The sequence below is a fragment of the Hydractinia symbiolongicarpus genome, chromosome 8, assembly GCF_029227915.1.
Source record: "Hydractinia symbiolongicarpus strain clone_291-10 chromosome 8, HSymV2.1, whole genome shotgun sequence".
Lineage (NCBI taxonomy): Eukaryota > Metazoa > Cnidaria > Hydrozoa > Anthoathecata > Hydractiniidae > Hydractinia > Hydractinia symbiolongicarpus.
This window is the reverse complement of record NC_079882.1, coordinates 28,171,594-28,186,980: the sequence shown is the minus strand read 5'-3', so window position 1 is coordinate 28,186,980 and position 15,387 is coordinate 28,171,594. Positions and strand designations below refer to the sequence as shown.

The following is a 15,387-nucleotide window of genomic DNA, read 5'->3' as shown; positions in this document are numbered from 1 at the left end:
AATTTGTAATGATCATTTTTGTTGCTTGCTTAGTTCTATAACTTAGCTCGCTATCAACTAAGTTTTATGTTTTGGAATCTGCAACCCAAAAATGTGACTGCTATCATGCACAAAATATAACAACGATACAGATAATTTAGAAGTTCGCCGCCATATGCTGTAATTATAGAGTCGCAAAATTTGAACGAAAATTATGTTTTTGAGCGGTAGATAATGGCAATGGCAAATTTCAAACGCTGTCCACCTGGCTTACATGTACGGAAAAGTAGCGAGTTTGCAGAACGCAGGAGTATTAACCATTTTTCCATTTTGGCCTGTCTAAGAAATGGATATAGATTTTTTTTAATAATAAAAGTAATTTTAAAATAATAATTAACTGTTAAAACGAAAAGAAACTAAAGTCAAAAGCAATTTGTTATTTTCAATATTAATCTGGAATTGATAAAAAATATTTAAATAAACAATTTTGCACAGTTTTGAGAAGTCAGGAAAAAATAACCCATCTGTTCCTGACACAGGATTTTGTAAAAAAATCGTGATTTTTTTTCGTTAAGGTTTTTTTGTCTAAACCGGAGCAGTTTTTGCACGTTTTAGATTCAAATTCTTGACCAAATAACGATGTCATAAAAATAAACTGATTTCAGTAATTCTTGTTAAAAGAACACAATACCTTTGGTTCAAATATTTTACAACTACTAATACTACAAAAATACATATTCATGCTACACCATGCCAGTTTTTATAAAAAAACAAGTGGTTAAAATTGAAAACGTCGGTGTAAAAATATTGTAAAATGAAGAAATAAATTGAAAGGCCATCCTTATTTACTATATATACATACAAATATTGTTGTGCAGACTGATTATTTGTTTATCAGTTTGTTGGAATCATTTTTAGCTATTTAGCTATTCTTAAAAATATAGCTTGGGTCGGAATTCGGAATAACACTGGGAAGACAAAATATTGTTGAAAATTCTCTGACTAAACATTTTTTGGTCGGTGGTAAACGGTAAAAAAATCCTACTTCATTTCAATCTTCATTAAAAACATTTAATCAGGAAGTATAAATCTTCCAAAATTCTCTTAAAAATCAAAATAATATATGATACAGTAATGAGATTTGAAAGCATATTTATTATGCTACATCCAAATATTTTCGCTTGACAACTTTGCATAGAGTTACTTTTGTTCTTTCGTTTCACATGGAACCCGAAAAAAACCATGATGACAAATAATGTCAATGTGATATTACATTTTTTTCCCGTTTTAAGGAACATTTTGACAAAAATAGTATTGAAAAAAACAAAAAACAATGCGTTACGACAGGTGTTTGCAATGCTTAATGCTTTTAAAATATAAAAAATAAAAATAACGACACATTATTACACAGTTTTGTTTTCTTTTAAAAAAAAGGTCTCTGTCAAGAACGTCACTAACTATTAGAATACTGGACATAATAAACATCATCATCGTCTATCAATTATTTAGAAAATAAACTAATCCAATAACATCTAAAATACAAATAGTTCCATAAAACTTATCTACCAAATCCAATTGAAGGTTTGCCCGATTTCCCAGTAAGGAATTGTCTTCACTACAATCCACAATGAATTTTTTTATTTTAGTATTTTAGAAATTAATAAACAATCTAGCTTAGGTATAAATTGGTTACCCTTCAAGTATACCCTGAACTTGCCACATTTGTTTAACTGTCAAGAATTGGTATTAATATGCTTCACTATTCTATTAATTACTAACCAGCCTATGTAAAAACACCCCAAAAAAGTTCCACCATAAAAAATACTATTAAAGTTCTTCCTTCATTTCCTGTATTAAACTTTCATCGTCACCATAGCTATTTACTTTATAAGCCATTCTACGTGTGAAATACGCCCTTCTTCTGATGCACAGTATAATGATGATCATCAGCAACAGAACAGTGGTTACAACAAAGAGTAATGAAGCAATTTTTAGGCCTAGAAAGAAAGACAAAGATTTTAATTTTTACTTAGGACTGCTACGAGTGAGCGCCCTGTGAAACGCTCCCAGTTATTGTTACAACTAAAGATCCTTTGAAGAGTTTTGTTCATTAATACCACGATTCTGTGAAGGAGGTCTGGTTATGGTTACTAGATTATATTTTTATGCAAAGCTTCAAGAAAAAGCCACTAGTAATGCTAGAGTCGTCTGTGATAACTTGACCAAAGCAAAGCAGCGCGGGAGCTAGCGTGTTTCACAATTTCATTATTTGGGTATTCTTAACCACGGTGAAAATATGCAGTTTTAAAAATAAAATAGTCAACATTAACGTGACATTTTTTAAGATATTTAAGATTTAAATTGGAATGCTAAACTTAAAAAAGGTTTAACCGCACGAAAAAAATAAGAAAAAAGGAAGGGGAAAAACATAGACTTACGATAAACAGTAAAAAAATCTGTTTTCTTAGGGAAATTGCATTCTTTATCCCTGTTAGTTGGTACACGATTTTTTGTCAAACTAAAAAAACAATAATAATTCAACTGAACTGCAATTCTGTTTATATTTTCAGAAATATTTTTTAGGAAATTATAATTTTCATCGCCTAACGAATGTTTCACAACAAGTAAGCCTCAAGAACTGTTTGTTCTTCTGCTGATATATCTCCGTAAAGAACGTTGAAAATTCGCTAGTTGATGCACGCATCATAGAACAAACATGTAGTTTTCACATATTCTGGTCTAAAATATACTACATTGCCACCTTGTTACCCCAGAAACCATTCCGGTTCATGTTATATAGGTACTAGAACCTAAAATCATAAAAGGATTTTTACCTATGATGTCTGCAAGTCCAAAGACTTGTTTGCGAATAATTTGAAAGTGCGCATAACTATTATGGAAACAGCGAAAATGATTACTTGTAGGAACGATCTTTAAACTTTGACCTTTTTGATAGATCTTACAAAGAGTAACTATACATTCAGTAATGTCAAGAGCAATATATACATACCTGATAAAAGCAGCTAAAGGACATTGGTAATCGCATTCTTTCAATTTCATAGGGTAAGTGGAGCCACTGCTATCATTTCGATAATGTATTTCAACGAAATAATTGCTAAACATGAAATATGTGATTTAAACAAACCATGGGTATATATAAATAATGGCAATAATACAGTAGATTTATCATAAGTAGTTCACACTTTGACAACTTGTAATGGTTCGTCTTAGTTGCAAAAAAAAAAAAAAAATGACTGAGAAAATTAGCGCGTTACTCTTTTTTGAAAAAATATAACACTTTCTTGGGCCGTATGTGCACTTCTTTGTTTATATGAAAAATGCTTGAACGAAAACAGTTGAGTTATTGGAGAGCAAGAGCACTGGCTACATAATTGTGGATGTTAAAAAAATTCAACGCCCTAAAAACCTGGTTCGTTAGCATCAAGTTAGTCACGCATGTTATTTTAGAAAAGAAACAGAAATAACTTACTTTCCAGAATCTTTGTAGAGTTCCACCATCATGCATGACGCAAATGTTGGCACAGACATTTCTATATCCAGAGCAGCAGTTAACGACAGTATCGAAGTATCATGCTAGAGTTATAATCAAAATACATAATAACAACAACAAAGAAATTGTAAACGTAAAAACACCAAAATTCGAAGTTAGTTGTGCACCCATGGGCATATGTATGCATGCATCACACCCTACAGTGTATTCAAAAGTTATACACATCCATACATGTTTATTAACCAGACATACAAAACGTTTTAACCTTAAAGTAAATGTTGTTGGCTTTAATCACTTGAATAATAATCCGTTTTTGGATTTCTCGATGAATATAATGGATTTTTTTTAAAAATGCAAGGAAAGAGAGTAAAATCAGTGATGCAGAGACCACTTAAACTGTACAAATAGCACTTTGAGTCCAGTTTGTTAGCAAAAAGCGCAAGAATTGTTGGTCTTATGCAGTTGTCATAATGCAGTATAGTATATTCACATTTTGGGCACATTGCCGTCTTGATTGTTTATGCTCAATATATGTTCTTGTAGTTTGAACAGCCTAATCCTTGAAAACAGAATTTCTCTGTTAGTGAAAACAAGATTCAACAATTTAACTTACCCCCGAAAATATGTATAATTTATGAAGAAGATCAAGGTATTTGCCTTCCTTACGTTTTTCCATATTATCGTTCATTATTCCAAGTAACGTCCCTAAGAAGCGTACAAATTTCATGAACAAACAATCAATTTACATAACTTGCACGTACTAAAAAAATAATTCTTCTGGTAAAGATCTTTTTTACTTTCACTTTTTTTCTCAGAAACATGCAGAACCAGGGATTAAAATTTTGAACACATCATTATCACACATTAATTGTAGCTGATTTGCGATGCTTTGCTGTTGCTAAGACAACAAATTTTACAGACTGAAACTATTTTGTATAGTTGGGTTGCACTTTACGAGACTTCATCATGGAAAAATCACACAAATAAGAAAATTAAAAAAAAGGAATGGAATTAAATACTAATTTCTGCATGATAATTCAAATTGGTGACATACCCCCTAAAAGTCTTCCCAGCTCATCACTACCCTTGTATTTGTTAAGAAATACCCATTCTGTAATTTCCAAAAGCTTGTTCCAGTTTTGCTGCGCCCAACTAGGAATTTTAAAACCAGCCACTTTCTAAATGTAAACAAATATTTCACGGTAATTGCTCCCTTGCAGAACTTTTACGACAGCAAAATTATTTTGCCTGCAATTCAAAATTGTTGAGCAATTCTCCTTGCTTCTAATGAACAATGTTTCTCATGAAACAGTAATAGATTTAAGAAAAATGAATAAAATTGCATCTTCATATGTCATACCAAAAGAGTATATGGAGAAGATATTCTTGTTTTTACAAATATGATTAAAAAATAACACATTTAGTTTAACCAGTTATTTTTCTATCACGAAATTGGGATGAAAAGAGTTTTTGTTCTAATAAATACAAAAGTAAATAAATTCCAAAAAAGGTTAAATATAAAATGTACAAGGAAGAAATATTTCATAACAGTTAAAAACTAAACAGACCAGCATCACGTTAAAAATAAAAAATATGTCAGAATGTAAAATTATTAATTTTTTTCTGTTTTTTTTTTTGACAGGATTGAAAATAACCGATTTTTGGCACAACCAAGTTTTTCGTACCAATGTAATATACCACTTAATAAATCTTCGTTATTAAAAAACTACGCAGAACCTTTGAGGGTAAAAACTTTCGCCAAATTTTTGCATTCTGCCGAATTAAAAGATTTCGAACGTAACACTTTAAAAATCAATGCTCTCAGAAAATTGCACGCTTTAACATTCGCGAATGGTCCAAGGTTAAGCTTAAAAACTTTTAAAAATTGGACATAAAATCGATCGATCAATGTTCATGATCTACTTCTATTATTTATTCTAGGGGGATTTTATACTTTACAGTAATGCAAAGTCAAAAAAATAAAAAAAGTTGATAACATTTATGCAATAAATAGCAAAATATCAAAACCAACACAAAAAATCAATTTACATACCTCAGATTTTAAAGCGTCTCCGATCTGCCATAGATTATCGAAGTTTACAAGCATACCAGTATAATTACTAAGTTGTTTCATAAAGTCCTACAAAAAAAAGAGTTTTAATATCCAAAATTACATAACCTACAATCACATAACCTGGGGAAAAATGTTTTTACCCAAAGAAAATTTAGTAGATTACCGAAATACCAAAAGTTTATTATATGGACACAAAAATTTTTTTTAAAAAAAATGTGTTAACCACGTGTCAATGTGTGCAAATTTAAAACATGCACACATTGCAACTATTAGTAACTCAAACCCTAAATGTTAGTAAGTCGAACTTTGAATATTAGTACATCATAACCCTGAGGAAAAATCCATTATAACACCTTAAAAATCATAGGCAATCAATCGATAGTTATGGTATTTGAGCATATAGAAGCAATATTCGAAACAACAAAAAATACCTGATGTTGTATATCTAAAATAGATGTGGTTTTCTTCTACATTTATCTTATGTAGAATTAAAAAAAATAAACACTGTTTACAAAGAAAAGATTGCAGTTTTAGCATATTAGAACCAGCTAACCATCTATGTATTGTTTGAATAAAAAAAACAAGACAATGCATCACTTACCTTGTATTGCGCCTGTTTCTGTAAATATATGGGTTCTCTTTTTTTGTCATCTTCTAGCTCAAACAATCGTGGACAAACTGTATCATCTGGTCTTAATACCTAACAGGAAAAAAAGTATGAATCAAAAAAATTCTTACATTCTTAAAATAAACAAATTCTTATTTGCTGAGTGGTTTTAATTTATTCTGATCTTATTTCAGTTTAAGGAGGTCTGGATTACTTTATCGTTTTACATGTGTTTGCTACTTACTATGGCAAAATTTAGATAAATTAAAGCAAAGTTTTTTTCACGTATTTTTAGTATAAAACATTGACAAAAAGAATTGTCAAGACCTCTTCATTGCAATTTCCTTTCCCATCCAAAAAGAGAAAATAAAACATTTTTTGAAGATATTAATATCATATCATTTCTCTTTGTTGGTTCATATTATTATTATCTTCTAGTAAGATACAAATGATACAAAACATTTTGTGGGTGACAAGAGAATTATCTTTTTTTTGGAAAGTATTATGTTATTCCCATGGCTGCTGTACTTGATTTGTTCATGTAAGATGTATTGTACAAAACATTTAATAATTCCACATAGGAATGGAGAAGCAATAAATTTAATTATGATTTCTAAAGTTCTAATTCACTTGATCACTACATACCGCATCTTCATCAGCAGGTACAGTATGTACTGGTACAGGTTGCCATGGTATAGCTGTGTTCCATACCTGATATAACAGAATATTATCAATAACAAAATAAGGAGGTTATCAAGATAAAGTTAATACAGACCTAATACAAAGGAGAAATTTACCTGATAGCCTTTGGGTGGATAAAAGCCTGCCAACTGTGTTTCAGCACTTTGCAAACACCGTTCAACATCAGAACTTCGAATATAAACCTGTAGTAAATTATATATATTGTCTTCTAAAAAAACTTGGAGAAACAAAACGGCTAGATCACTCTACACTGCATTGCCCAAACTGACAAAATGATTTTACATTTTTGTTTAGATTGCTGTATTTTAGTATCTTGGAGTGGTATAAACCGTTGCAAATATGAGGGTACTAATTTCTACATATGCATTTACTTTTTTGTGTAAAAAATATTTTGCCAGCACATGGTATTATGAATAAAATTCTTAGATATTCCTTGCAATCTTTATGCTTGATTTGTTTTTTTTCCTCTCTTTTTTCTGTCTTTTGCTTAATGATAATCAGCAAGTTAATTATGGTAAAACATAATGACTGGCGTATGTCAGTAAAAATGGTAGCAATAGCAGTTGTATTGATTTAACAAATAACTTACAATTCTTCATTGTATCTTTCTAACTTTTTTTCTGGGGGATGTTTGTTTTATCCAAATAAAATACAGACGTGCAGGGTACTAGTAGGAACGTGAAATCAATCTAACTAAATATGGTTTCTAACCCATACCATCTGTTTTGTGTTGCCATGATTGTTTTTCCTTATTTCATAATGTCATGCAAATTTGAATTTGAGATAAAAACGAATGCATGTAAATTCTTAAGTTACACACAAAATCAATATCTAATGAAAACCAAATTATGTAGTTGTGAAAATAAATGCCTGCCAGAAGCATTAAATAGTTTTTGATCTGCAAAATGTTTTACCCAAACCCAGTAAAAAAAATGTGTTTAATTGTAGCAGAATAGACAAAATCATGACCAACTTTTGTTTGACCAGCAAGACTGGTGGGTTGGAGAATTAAGTTAACTTCATAAATACCTCTTTGTAAAGATAAGAAGAGTTAACTAATGAATTTTGGCTGATATATCTGGACTTTAGAAACTTTCCAAGGTCATACTCCATATTCATACCAATCTAAAAGACATATATATACAGGTGCAATTGTGAAGCAAGATTTCCAATGAAAAGAACAATCTAGTAGCAATGACATTTATATGGGAAATAAAAAAAACTGTAGGACAGGAGTGATATTATTAGTTCAAATCATGAAATGCATTCAAGTGTATGGGTCCGTATAAATACAATTTTAAAAGGTTTACATTACGCAATAAAAGAAACTAAAAAATGGTGTTAAACAGTTAAAACGTTGTTGTTTGAAAATTATTTTAATTTTTTGGAAAGCCCTTTTTGTTCATTATATGTTTTATGACTTTTAAACTAAATTATTTTATGTATATATAAAATATGATGTTATCTTAACAGGATAGATGGATAGCAATAGGAGATTTTAACAGCCATCGGCCACCAATTATTTTATCCCTGCTTAGAGTTGTTATTAAACTTGATCAATGTACTATAAAGGTGAATTAATTCAATTAATAATTATGCCAAGATGGCATGTGCCTGGCATCTAACAAAACGCGGCATCGGCAATATTGAGTTATACTTTGGCATTTGGGTTATGTCTATCATTTCACCTCTGCTAATGCTTCAAGCTACTGGTGTAAGAGGATTATCGATAGCATACATAACATATCAAATCTGATAAAATATCAATGCAGTACACTTGCTTTTTCAATAAAATACAGATAAAAAACAGACAGTATTGCCAAAGTGAAAGATATAAACTAAATTTTTTTTCAAACATCCATAGTTCTCCTTGCCTCTAAAGTGAAAAAGAAGGTGATTGTGCCACTTTGTCCCATTTCATGTTGGCATTAAAACCTAAGATTTTCTTGCGATTACTTTATATTCAAAGAATCTAAATACTTTACTAAAAGAAGTCCTTTTCCGAAAATTTTTAAAAAAATCAAAATATCATTTACACAAAGGGGAGGGGTCGATTAAACTAAAATTAAGATATATTTAAAAGAACTTTATTTGCAAACCTGTGTAAGTCTGCCCAGTCCATCAGGCCAAGATGTATTCTCTTGGTATGGATCTTTTGGGTAGATATATATTGGAGATCGATGGCCATGACGATACAGCTGAAAAAAATAATAATGACCTTACTAAGCGATATGGAGCTACATTACAGTCAAAATACAATCTACCACATACACAACAAATCACACATCAGTCATTTGTCTTCTGTTACAATTAAATCCTGAAGGGTTTTGAGAGTTTAATTCGATTGATAAAACAATGTGCTCACAAAAAAATATCAGAGCAATTATATTTTGTGTAACAAGCTACATTGGCAAATTTATCACAAAACTATTTCCTTATGTATATTAGTGAAAAGTAATTAACCTTCTAATTCTAGTGACTTATCACAAAAATAGTAATTTTCGTAAAGTACTATAATTTTTCTTGAGCTGCATCCTAGCCTTAATCATAAGGTTAATCATATTAGGTAAAGGAAGAACCAAGGGTGTGGGTTTTGAATTGAAATTGCCAGAAAAAGATATAAAACTTTATTTACAGGTTTTTATTTAATGTCTGCCACATAAAAGCCCTTGTAAAAATGTTTTAAATTAAGAAACAACATGTCATTAATTCTTTTTTTTTTTGTAAAATTCACAAATTTAATTCAAGTCAAATATCAGGACTAGCCAACATTGTGTGAATTATTTTATCAATTATTATTAAATTATTAAAAACTCAAAAGGGCAAAATGTTATAAAATTTTTGAATTTTTTTAACAACAAGGTCTCATTTTATTCTTCTTTGTAACCCTTCACTGTTGCTAGAACTTGACATAGTCCTATAGGTAACAGTTTGTGATTTTCTTATGTCTGTCTTTTTTTAAATAGTCTTTCCAAGTATCTCTTTATTTACCTACTTTGGTAGCCAAGCAGTCAGTCACTGTACTTCATACACTGTCAGTGATGTAAATCTTTATAAAGGTATATTATCACATTTCACAAGGTCTGCAAGTCAAAAAGTTGTATTGAGATCCACTTGCGAATAAGTGTTGTTTATTAAGAATGTCTGAAGTTATTCCATGAAATTGTAAAACCACAAGAACTTCAAGTTTTTCACAATAGTAATTCTTACCCTTTGTTTCTCAACTGATTTTTTAGTAAGTTTTCCTTGATGACATTACTGAAAAGAATCTATTTGACCATATCCTGAATAATAATGTTGTGGTAAGGTCGATTTTTATTTCATAGGAATGAAGCTTCCAGTTTACATTAAAAACTGTTTATGTAATATGTGTTTGTTTGGAATACATTGTTTTGTTTAATTACTTTAACATTGAGAAAGGGAAATATATAATCATTGGACTGCCAATCTTGGACAATATCGACGGCCAAGAAAAAAGTTCTTCTCAAATGTATATTTTAGATTTCAAAAAAACGTTTTTTCTTCTTGTATAGTGTAGTACGCTATACAAGAAGAAGTGTAAATAATAAATCAAAAAAGCACATAAAGAACAATAGATTTTTTTAGCTCAGGAAGTAAACATACAAGCAAAACAAAATCCTCCCTTTTTTTACTTTCCTGTTAGTGTAAAAAAGGCTAATCTTAGATGTTTTGATTTTGTCTGTTTTTTATTTTTAACAGAGCAGACATACATCTTTTTCTGGTTTTGTAAGTTGTTTAAAAAAGATGGAGTTGTTTGTCTTGTCCAAATGTAGTTGTCTTCTTATGTTAAATTGTTTTGTACAGTTTTTTGAGTGTGGCATTTTCTTAAGAAGGAAGTGAAGTGTGTTTAAGAATTGATAGAAGTAAATGATTTTTTTTGTTGAGAATGTTTAGTAAAGCAGAAGATGAGGAAAGAAGAATTTATAGAGGGGGGTTTTCATTTCAAATCAATTTAATGATACGTTATAAGCACTTTGACTGAGTCAGTTTGACTCACATTTAAAAGATTTTCTTTTTTATCTTTATATATTTATTCATTAACATGATTTAAATTTTATTTGCCAAGATTTCTATGTAAAGTGAACTGAACTAAGCCCAATCATTGTATGAAGTTATTTGCTAAACTAAGGAAACTGAATTTCACAATTTTTGGATTTTCGCTAAACTCTCAAAAATGACCATCACAAAACTTCAATACAATAATACCCAGTTACCTGAGGTCTGTCTAAGTGCCGTGTTTTTCACCAGTTAATGTATTGTAGTTGTGTAGATAAAAAATCATTTCCAGTGCATCTTTAAATTTGTTTCGTTTTTGTTTACATTTTTAGTTACCTCTTATCTTGATGATGGGCAATACTGCTCTATATCAACCTGGCATCATGTATTGCCTGCTTGCAGAATCCCAAGGGTTCACAATATCATAAATATGCAATTTTTTTTATTTTTTAAACCCTTATATCTTCTTACACATTCAGCACGATCCTATACATTCTTTCATCAGCGTTTCAAGCACTACACATTACAGGCAACAGATAAGCAAATTTTGCCTTTTTTTGTATAACCTAATTTTTCCATTGTTCGATGAGGCTCGTGAATTATTCACGGGCCTCATCGACTAGTTCATGATAACAAAATAAAAACTAACTGGATATTCATTTCAAACATATATAATATTTTTTCCCAGCAAACAATTTGAAAAATTATAAATCACAATTGCAAGGGTTAATCTTGCAAATAATACCAATTTCAGATTTATACTGTGAATTTTTCCAAAAACTTTGTGACTTTTTTAACTTTTAAAAGTTTCTCTGAAAAAAGCAACAGATTTTCCTATAGATAGCTATTCTGCTAAAGTCAGTATATAATTTACACAGTCTAACTATTCAGGGATACATCAATAGACCTTTTGTATATATATGACAATAAACCTAATTCAAATAATAATGATAATATTAATAAACTAGTCGTTAACCCGTGAAAAAATCCATGGGTCGCCCATCCTTTATATATCGCATTTCGTGTTTCCGTAACAAAAAGGCAAATATACGCAAGAACAGATAGACGACGGCTATTATTATAGATAAACAATAATAATCTCTTATAATAATACAGAGACTGTGTCTGTCCGTAACAGGCAAAGTGGATGTGTTCATTTTCCTTTGATGTTACCGAAAAATGCATGTCTAATATGTTAAATTTTTTGACGTTACGGCGCGACGTCATTAACACTACTTTAACGTCAATATCCTATATTAAATTAATGAAGCCATTACAGTGCACCTAAAACTTTCAGGCCAAATAACTTGGAAACGAGGTGGTGACGTCAATGATTTTTCACCGCGTGGGTAACTAGGGACCACCTAGGACCAATTTGGGTAAGTTTCTCAAACCTGGGCCCCCAAATCTGTTTCGGAATGGACGGGTTGATGACGTCATCAAAAAACCTTCAAACCTTAATATCTCTGCAACCGTTTGTCAAAAGTACATAATCCTATACATTTTCGTGATCAGCGTTTCAAGATCTATACGATGTAGGCAACAGGTATACAATTTTTTTTAAAAAAAAATTTGTACTTTGTGGAGACGTTGCTGACGTCAGCAAAATTTCTAAAACGTATGTCTCATTAGCCGTTCATCAAAAGCACATTATATTGTATACATTTTCTCGATCAGCGCTTTAACCTCTACACAATGGATGCAACATGGAAACAATTTTCTCAATTTATTGTTTTGTATTTGCACTGCTGACGTCAGCAAGTCTCAAACAACATTTTTTTCCATTGTACTTTTGCCTAAGTGGATTTCTCCACGGTACCGGTAAGCCATTTTGGCTTTAACAATTACAAGGGAAGCATAAAGATGCAGGTGCTGGGTGAAGTAAGGTCCTTTTTAGTCTGTTTCTTCACACTAAGGTTTCGTTACGACTTTATACGAAAGCCTTAACATTGTTTTCGCATTAAGAAATGGGCTGAAAAGATATATTTTCAGCAAGCTCATACATCTTTCCGCCTACCATGCGGTTGTTAGAGCCAGAAGGGCTTATCATGGAAAATGTGAACATTCAAAAAGGTCTATACAATATATACCGAAAAAATAAGGCTTCTCATAATTTAATTTTTCTGCTTCTTTCTTATAAAGTTGGTCAGAAATTTCAGGTTTTTCCCCGTTTTTCTAGGTTTTTTAGACAGCCTTAGGACAGTTTTAGGCTATTCAAGGTTTTTCAAGTTTCCAGGCTTAGTTGCAACCTCCCTGTCCATTAACAAAAAAACTTACTAAATGAACCATCTCAAGTGTTTTGGCATCACTTGTCTTTCCAAATGGACAAAAAGCAATAAGCAGCACAAATACGAAGTAATTCATTTTCACTAAAACATAATAGAGATACTATACAGCAGTCCTTTCAACCAATGAAAGATTATTGACAGATAATTAATGCACATCAGCATTCTGGTTACCCAAGAGGGAGAGAGAGAGAAAGAGAGAAAAAGAGAGATGGCCAAATTTTACATGGCTAACCTCACAAATATTGGGGGATAAACCCTATCTATTATTTCCAGGAGGGGCCATGGCTTCGATGAGGAATGAGTTTGATGGGGTTTGTGTTTTAAATATCTGTCAAAAAAAACTTTTTTAGGTAAAAAAAGTAGTTAGCTAGTTATATAGAAATGCATTTTAAATAATGAATAAATTGTCACACTGGTTATTAAAGGGTTGGTAATCAGTAGCTCATTTAGTAGTTATATGATTTTCTAGCTATTCGCGCAAATGTTTTGTGATTTTCTGGCTAACAAAGCATTTTTTACTTGCATATTAGCTAGCTACCTCAACTGTATAAATGGGCAGATAGCTAGCTAAGTAAACGTTTATATACTAATATAATTATTTACACTAGAAACAAAACATCTGCATGTATGTCACGAGTTCTAGTGACAAAACTAGTCATATTGTCATGTCAGGTGACAAACATTTATGAAACGCACGCAAAAATTTTTGCTTGCGTAAATGTTTGTTTACGTTCTGCTGAAAACTCCAGACGCGCTACACGGAGCCGCTTTTCTTTATTATTTTCTCAGAAAACATCGGGCAGAGTATTAAAAGAGAGAAAAACGTGGAACGAGGTTTTTTTCTATTTTTTTAAATTAATTTACTTATTTTTGCCATAAAGACCAGATCATAACTATCATTTAGTTTATGATTTCTCATTTCAACCCTAAAATATTCATGAAAACACGATTTATCCAAAATGAAACTATCGCGCGTGTTTAAAACGTAACTACGCGTGTTTAAAAAGTTTACTGCGCGTGTGTACAAAGTTATGACGTACGCGCAGTTTTTACACAAACCCGATATGAAGAACTGATGTAAACACGACCGACGAAATTTTATTGCGGTTTGAAATCTCATTTCAGGCAAATCTCATATCGGGTCCATGTAAAAGCTACCAAGTTGGTTAGCATAAATTTATTCTTTAAATATCTTCCAAAGTCCTGTTAAAAGCTAAACTTTTTCCAGTATGGACTTATACTCCTACTAATATCTTGACATGCCGTATTTTCTCTATTTAACACCCCTCTCTTCAATTAACGCCCCCTCTAAAACTGAATTTTTTATAAACGCCCCTCTCTTTCTAACGCCCTATTTATTAAACGCCCGCTAAATTAAAAATATTTTATAAACGCCCCGGGGCGTTTATAAGAAAATTAGAAGATTGTACATGCGGGAATATATGAAGCTAAGTTATCACAAGTTTTGTTTATTTTTTTAAACTAATCATTTCCTGATGTTTCAACTCAAAACAAGATTTGTAATAAGTTCTTCTTTTTTATATTTCTCTATCCAATACCATTGCTATTTTCTTGCCTTTGGTTAGAACGTTAATCTTTGCCGGGACTACCAAACCCACTTCCCGCTTCCTTTTTCCCAATAATGTAACTGTCAGATGGTTTTCAGAATCTGCGCATGTAAAATGATAAATAAGGCTGGACAGTTCCACTGGAACATGGTCAACTAATTCTTCGCCTTCTTTTTTGTTTACTTTGCAAATTTATAGTTACATTATGGAATTCAAAAAGAACGTTATAAAGTACGCAAAAGAAAGTTCTTTTCACAGCGTTCATTTCGCAGTGGAATGTTATATCGTCACTAAATTACAATGTCTATCCATCTTGTTTTGTTCTTAAAACACACTGGGTAATTAGCCATCAAGTAAGCCAACAGTGCTGGTCTGTTTCAAGGCAAAAACAAGACCTGACTAGACTGTTCGGTTGATAACTTTGTAGTTTTCTTTCTAATTGTTTTTTATATATTTATATTTTATTTTATATATTATATTTTATATATTTATATATTTATATGTAACTGTGTTTAGTTTGAGAAGTTTATTATAACGTATGGGCTAGCTAGCTACCCTATAGCTGGCTGGCTGAAGGCAAGAATGCCTTCCATGCTTATCCTTATTTTGTCATCAATAATTTTGTTCCTGCTATTTGTTAC

The 15,387-nt window shown here is 31.1% G+C and overlaps 1 protein-coding gene across 2 annotated transcripts; it reads right to left on the bottom strand.

Annotated features, from left to right (window-relative positions):
* Positions 1-671: 671 nt before the first annotated feature.
* Positions 672-13,260, bottom strand: LOC130655791 (prostatic acid phosphatase-like). 2 transcript variants are annotated; one of them, XM_057458590.1, is made up of 13 exons: positions 13,168-13,260; positions 8,973-9,071; positions 7,903-7,998; positions 6,969-7,055; positions 6,817-6,882; positions 6,166-6,264; positions 5,544-5,630; positions 4,545-4,668; positions 4,104-4,195; positions 3,470-3,573; positions 2,990-3,094; positions 2,418-2,497; positions 672-1,976 (listed from the first exon to the last, which is right to left on the bottom strand). In XM_057458590.1, exons 1-13 carry the CDS (start codon positions 13,252-13,254, stop codon positions 1,807-1,809), a joined length of 1,296 nt encoding a protein of 431 aa, XP_057314573.1. In that variant the 5' UTR covers positions 13,255-13,260; the 3' UTR covers positions 672-1,806. The 2 variants fall into 2 exon arrangements, with proteins under 2 accessions (XP_057314573.1, XP_057314574.1); XM_057458591.1 differs by lacking the exon at positions 2,418-2,497.
* Between the last annotated feature and the right edge of the window lie 2,127 nt (positions 13,261-15,387).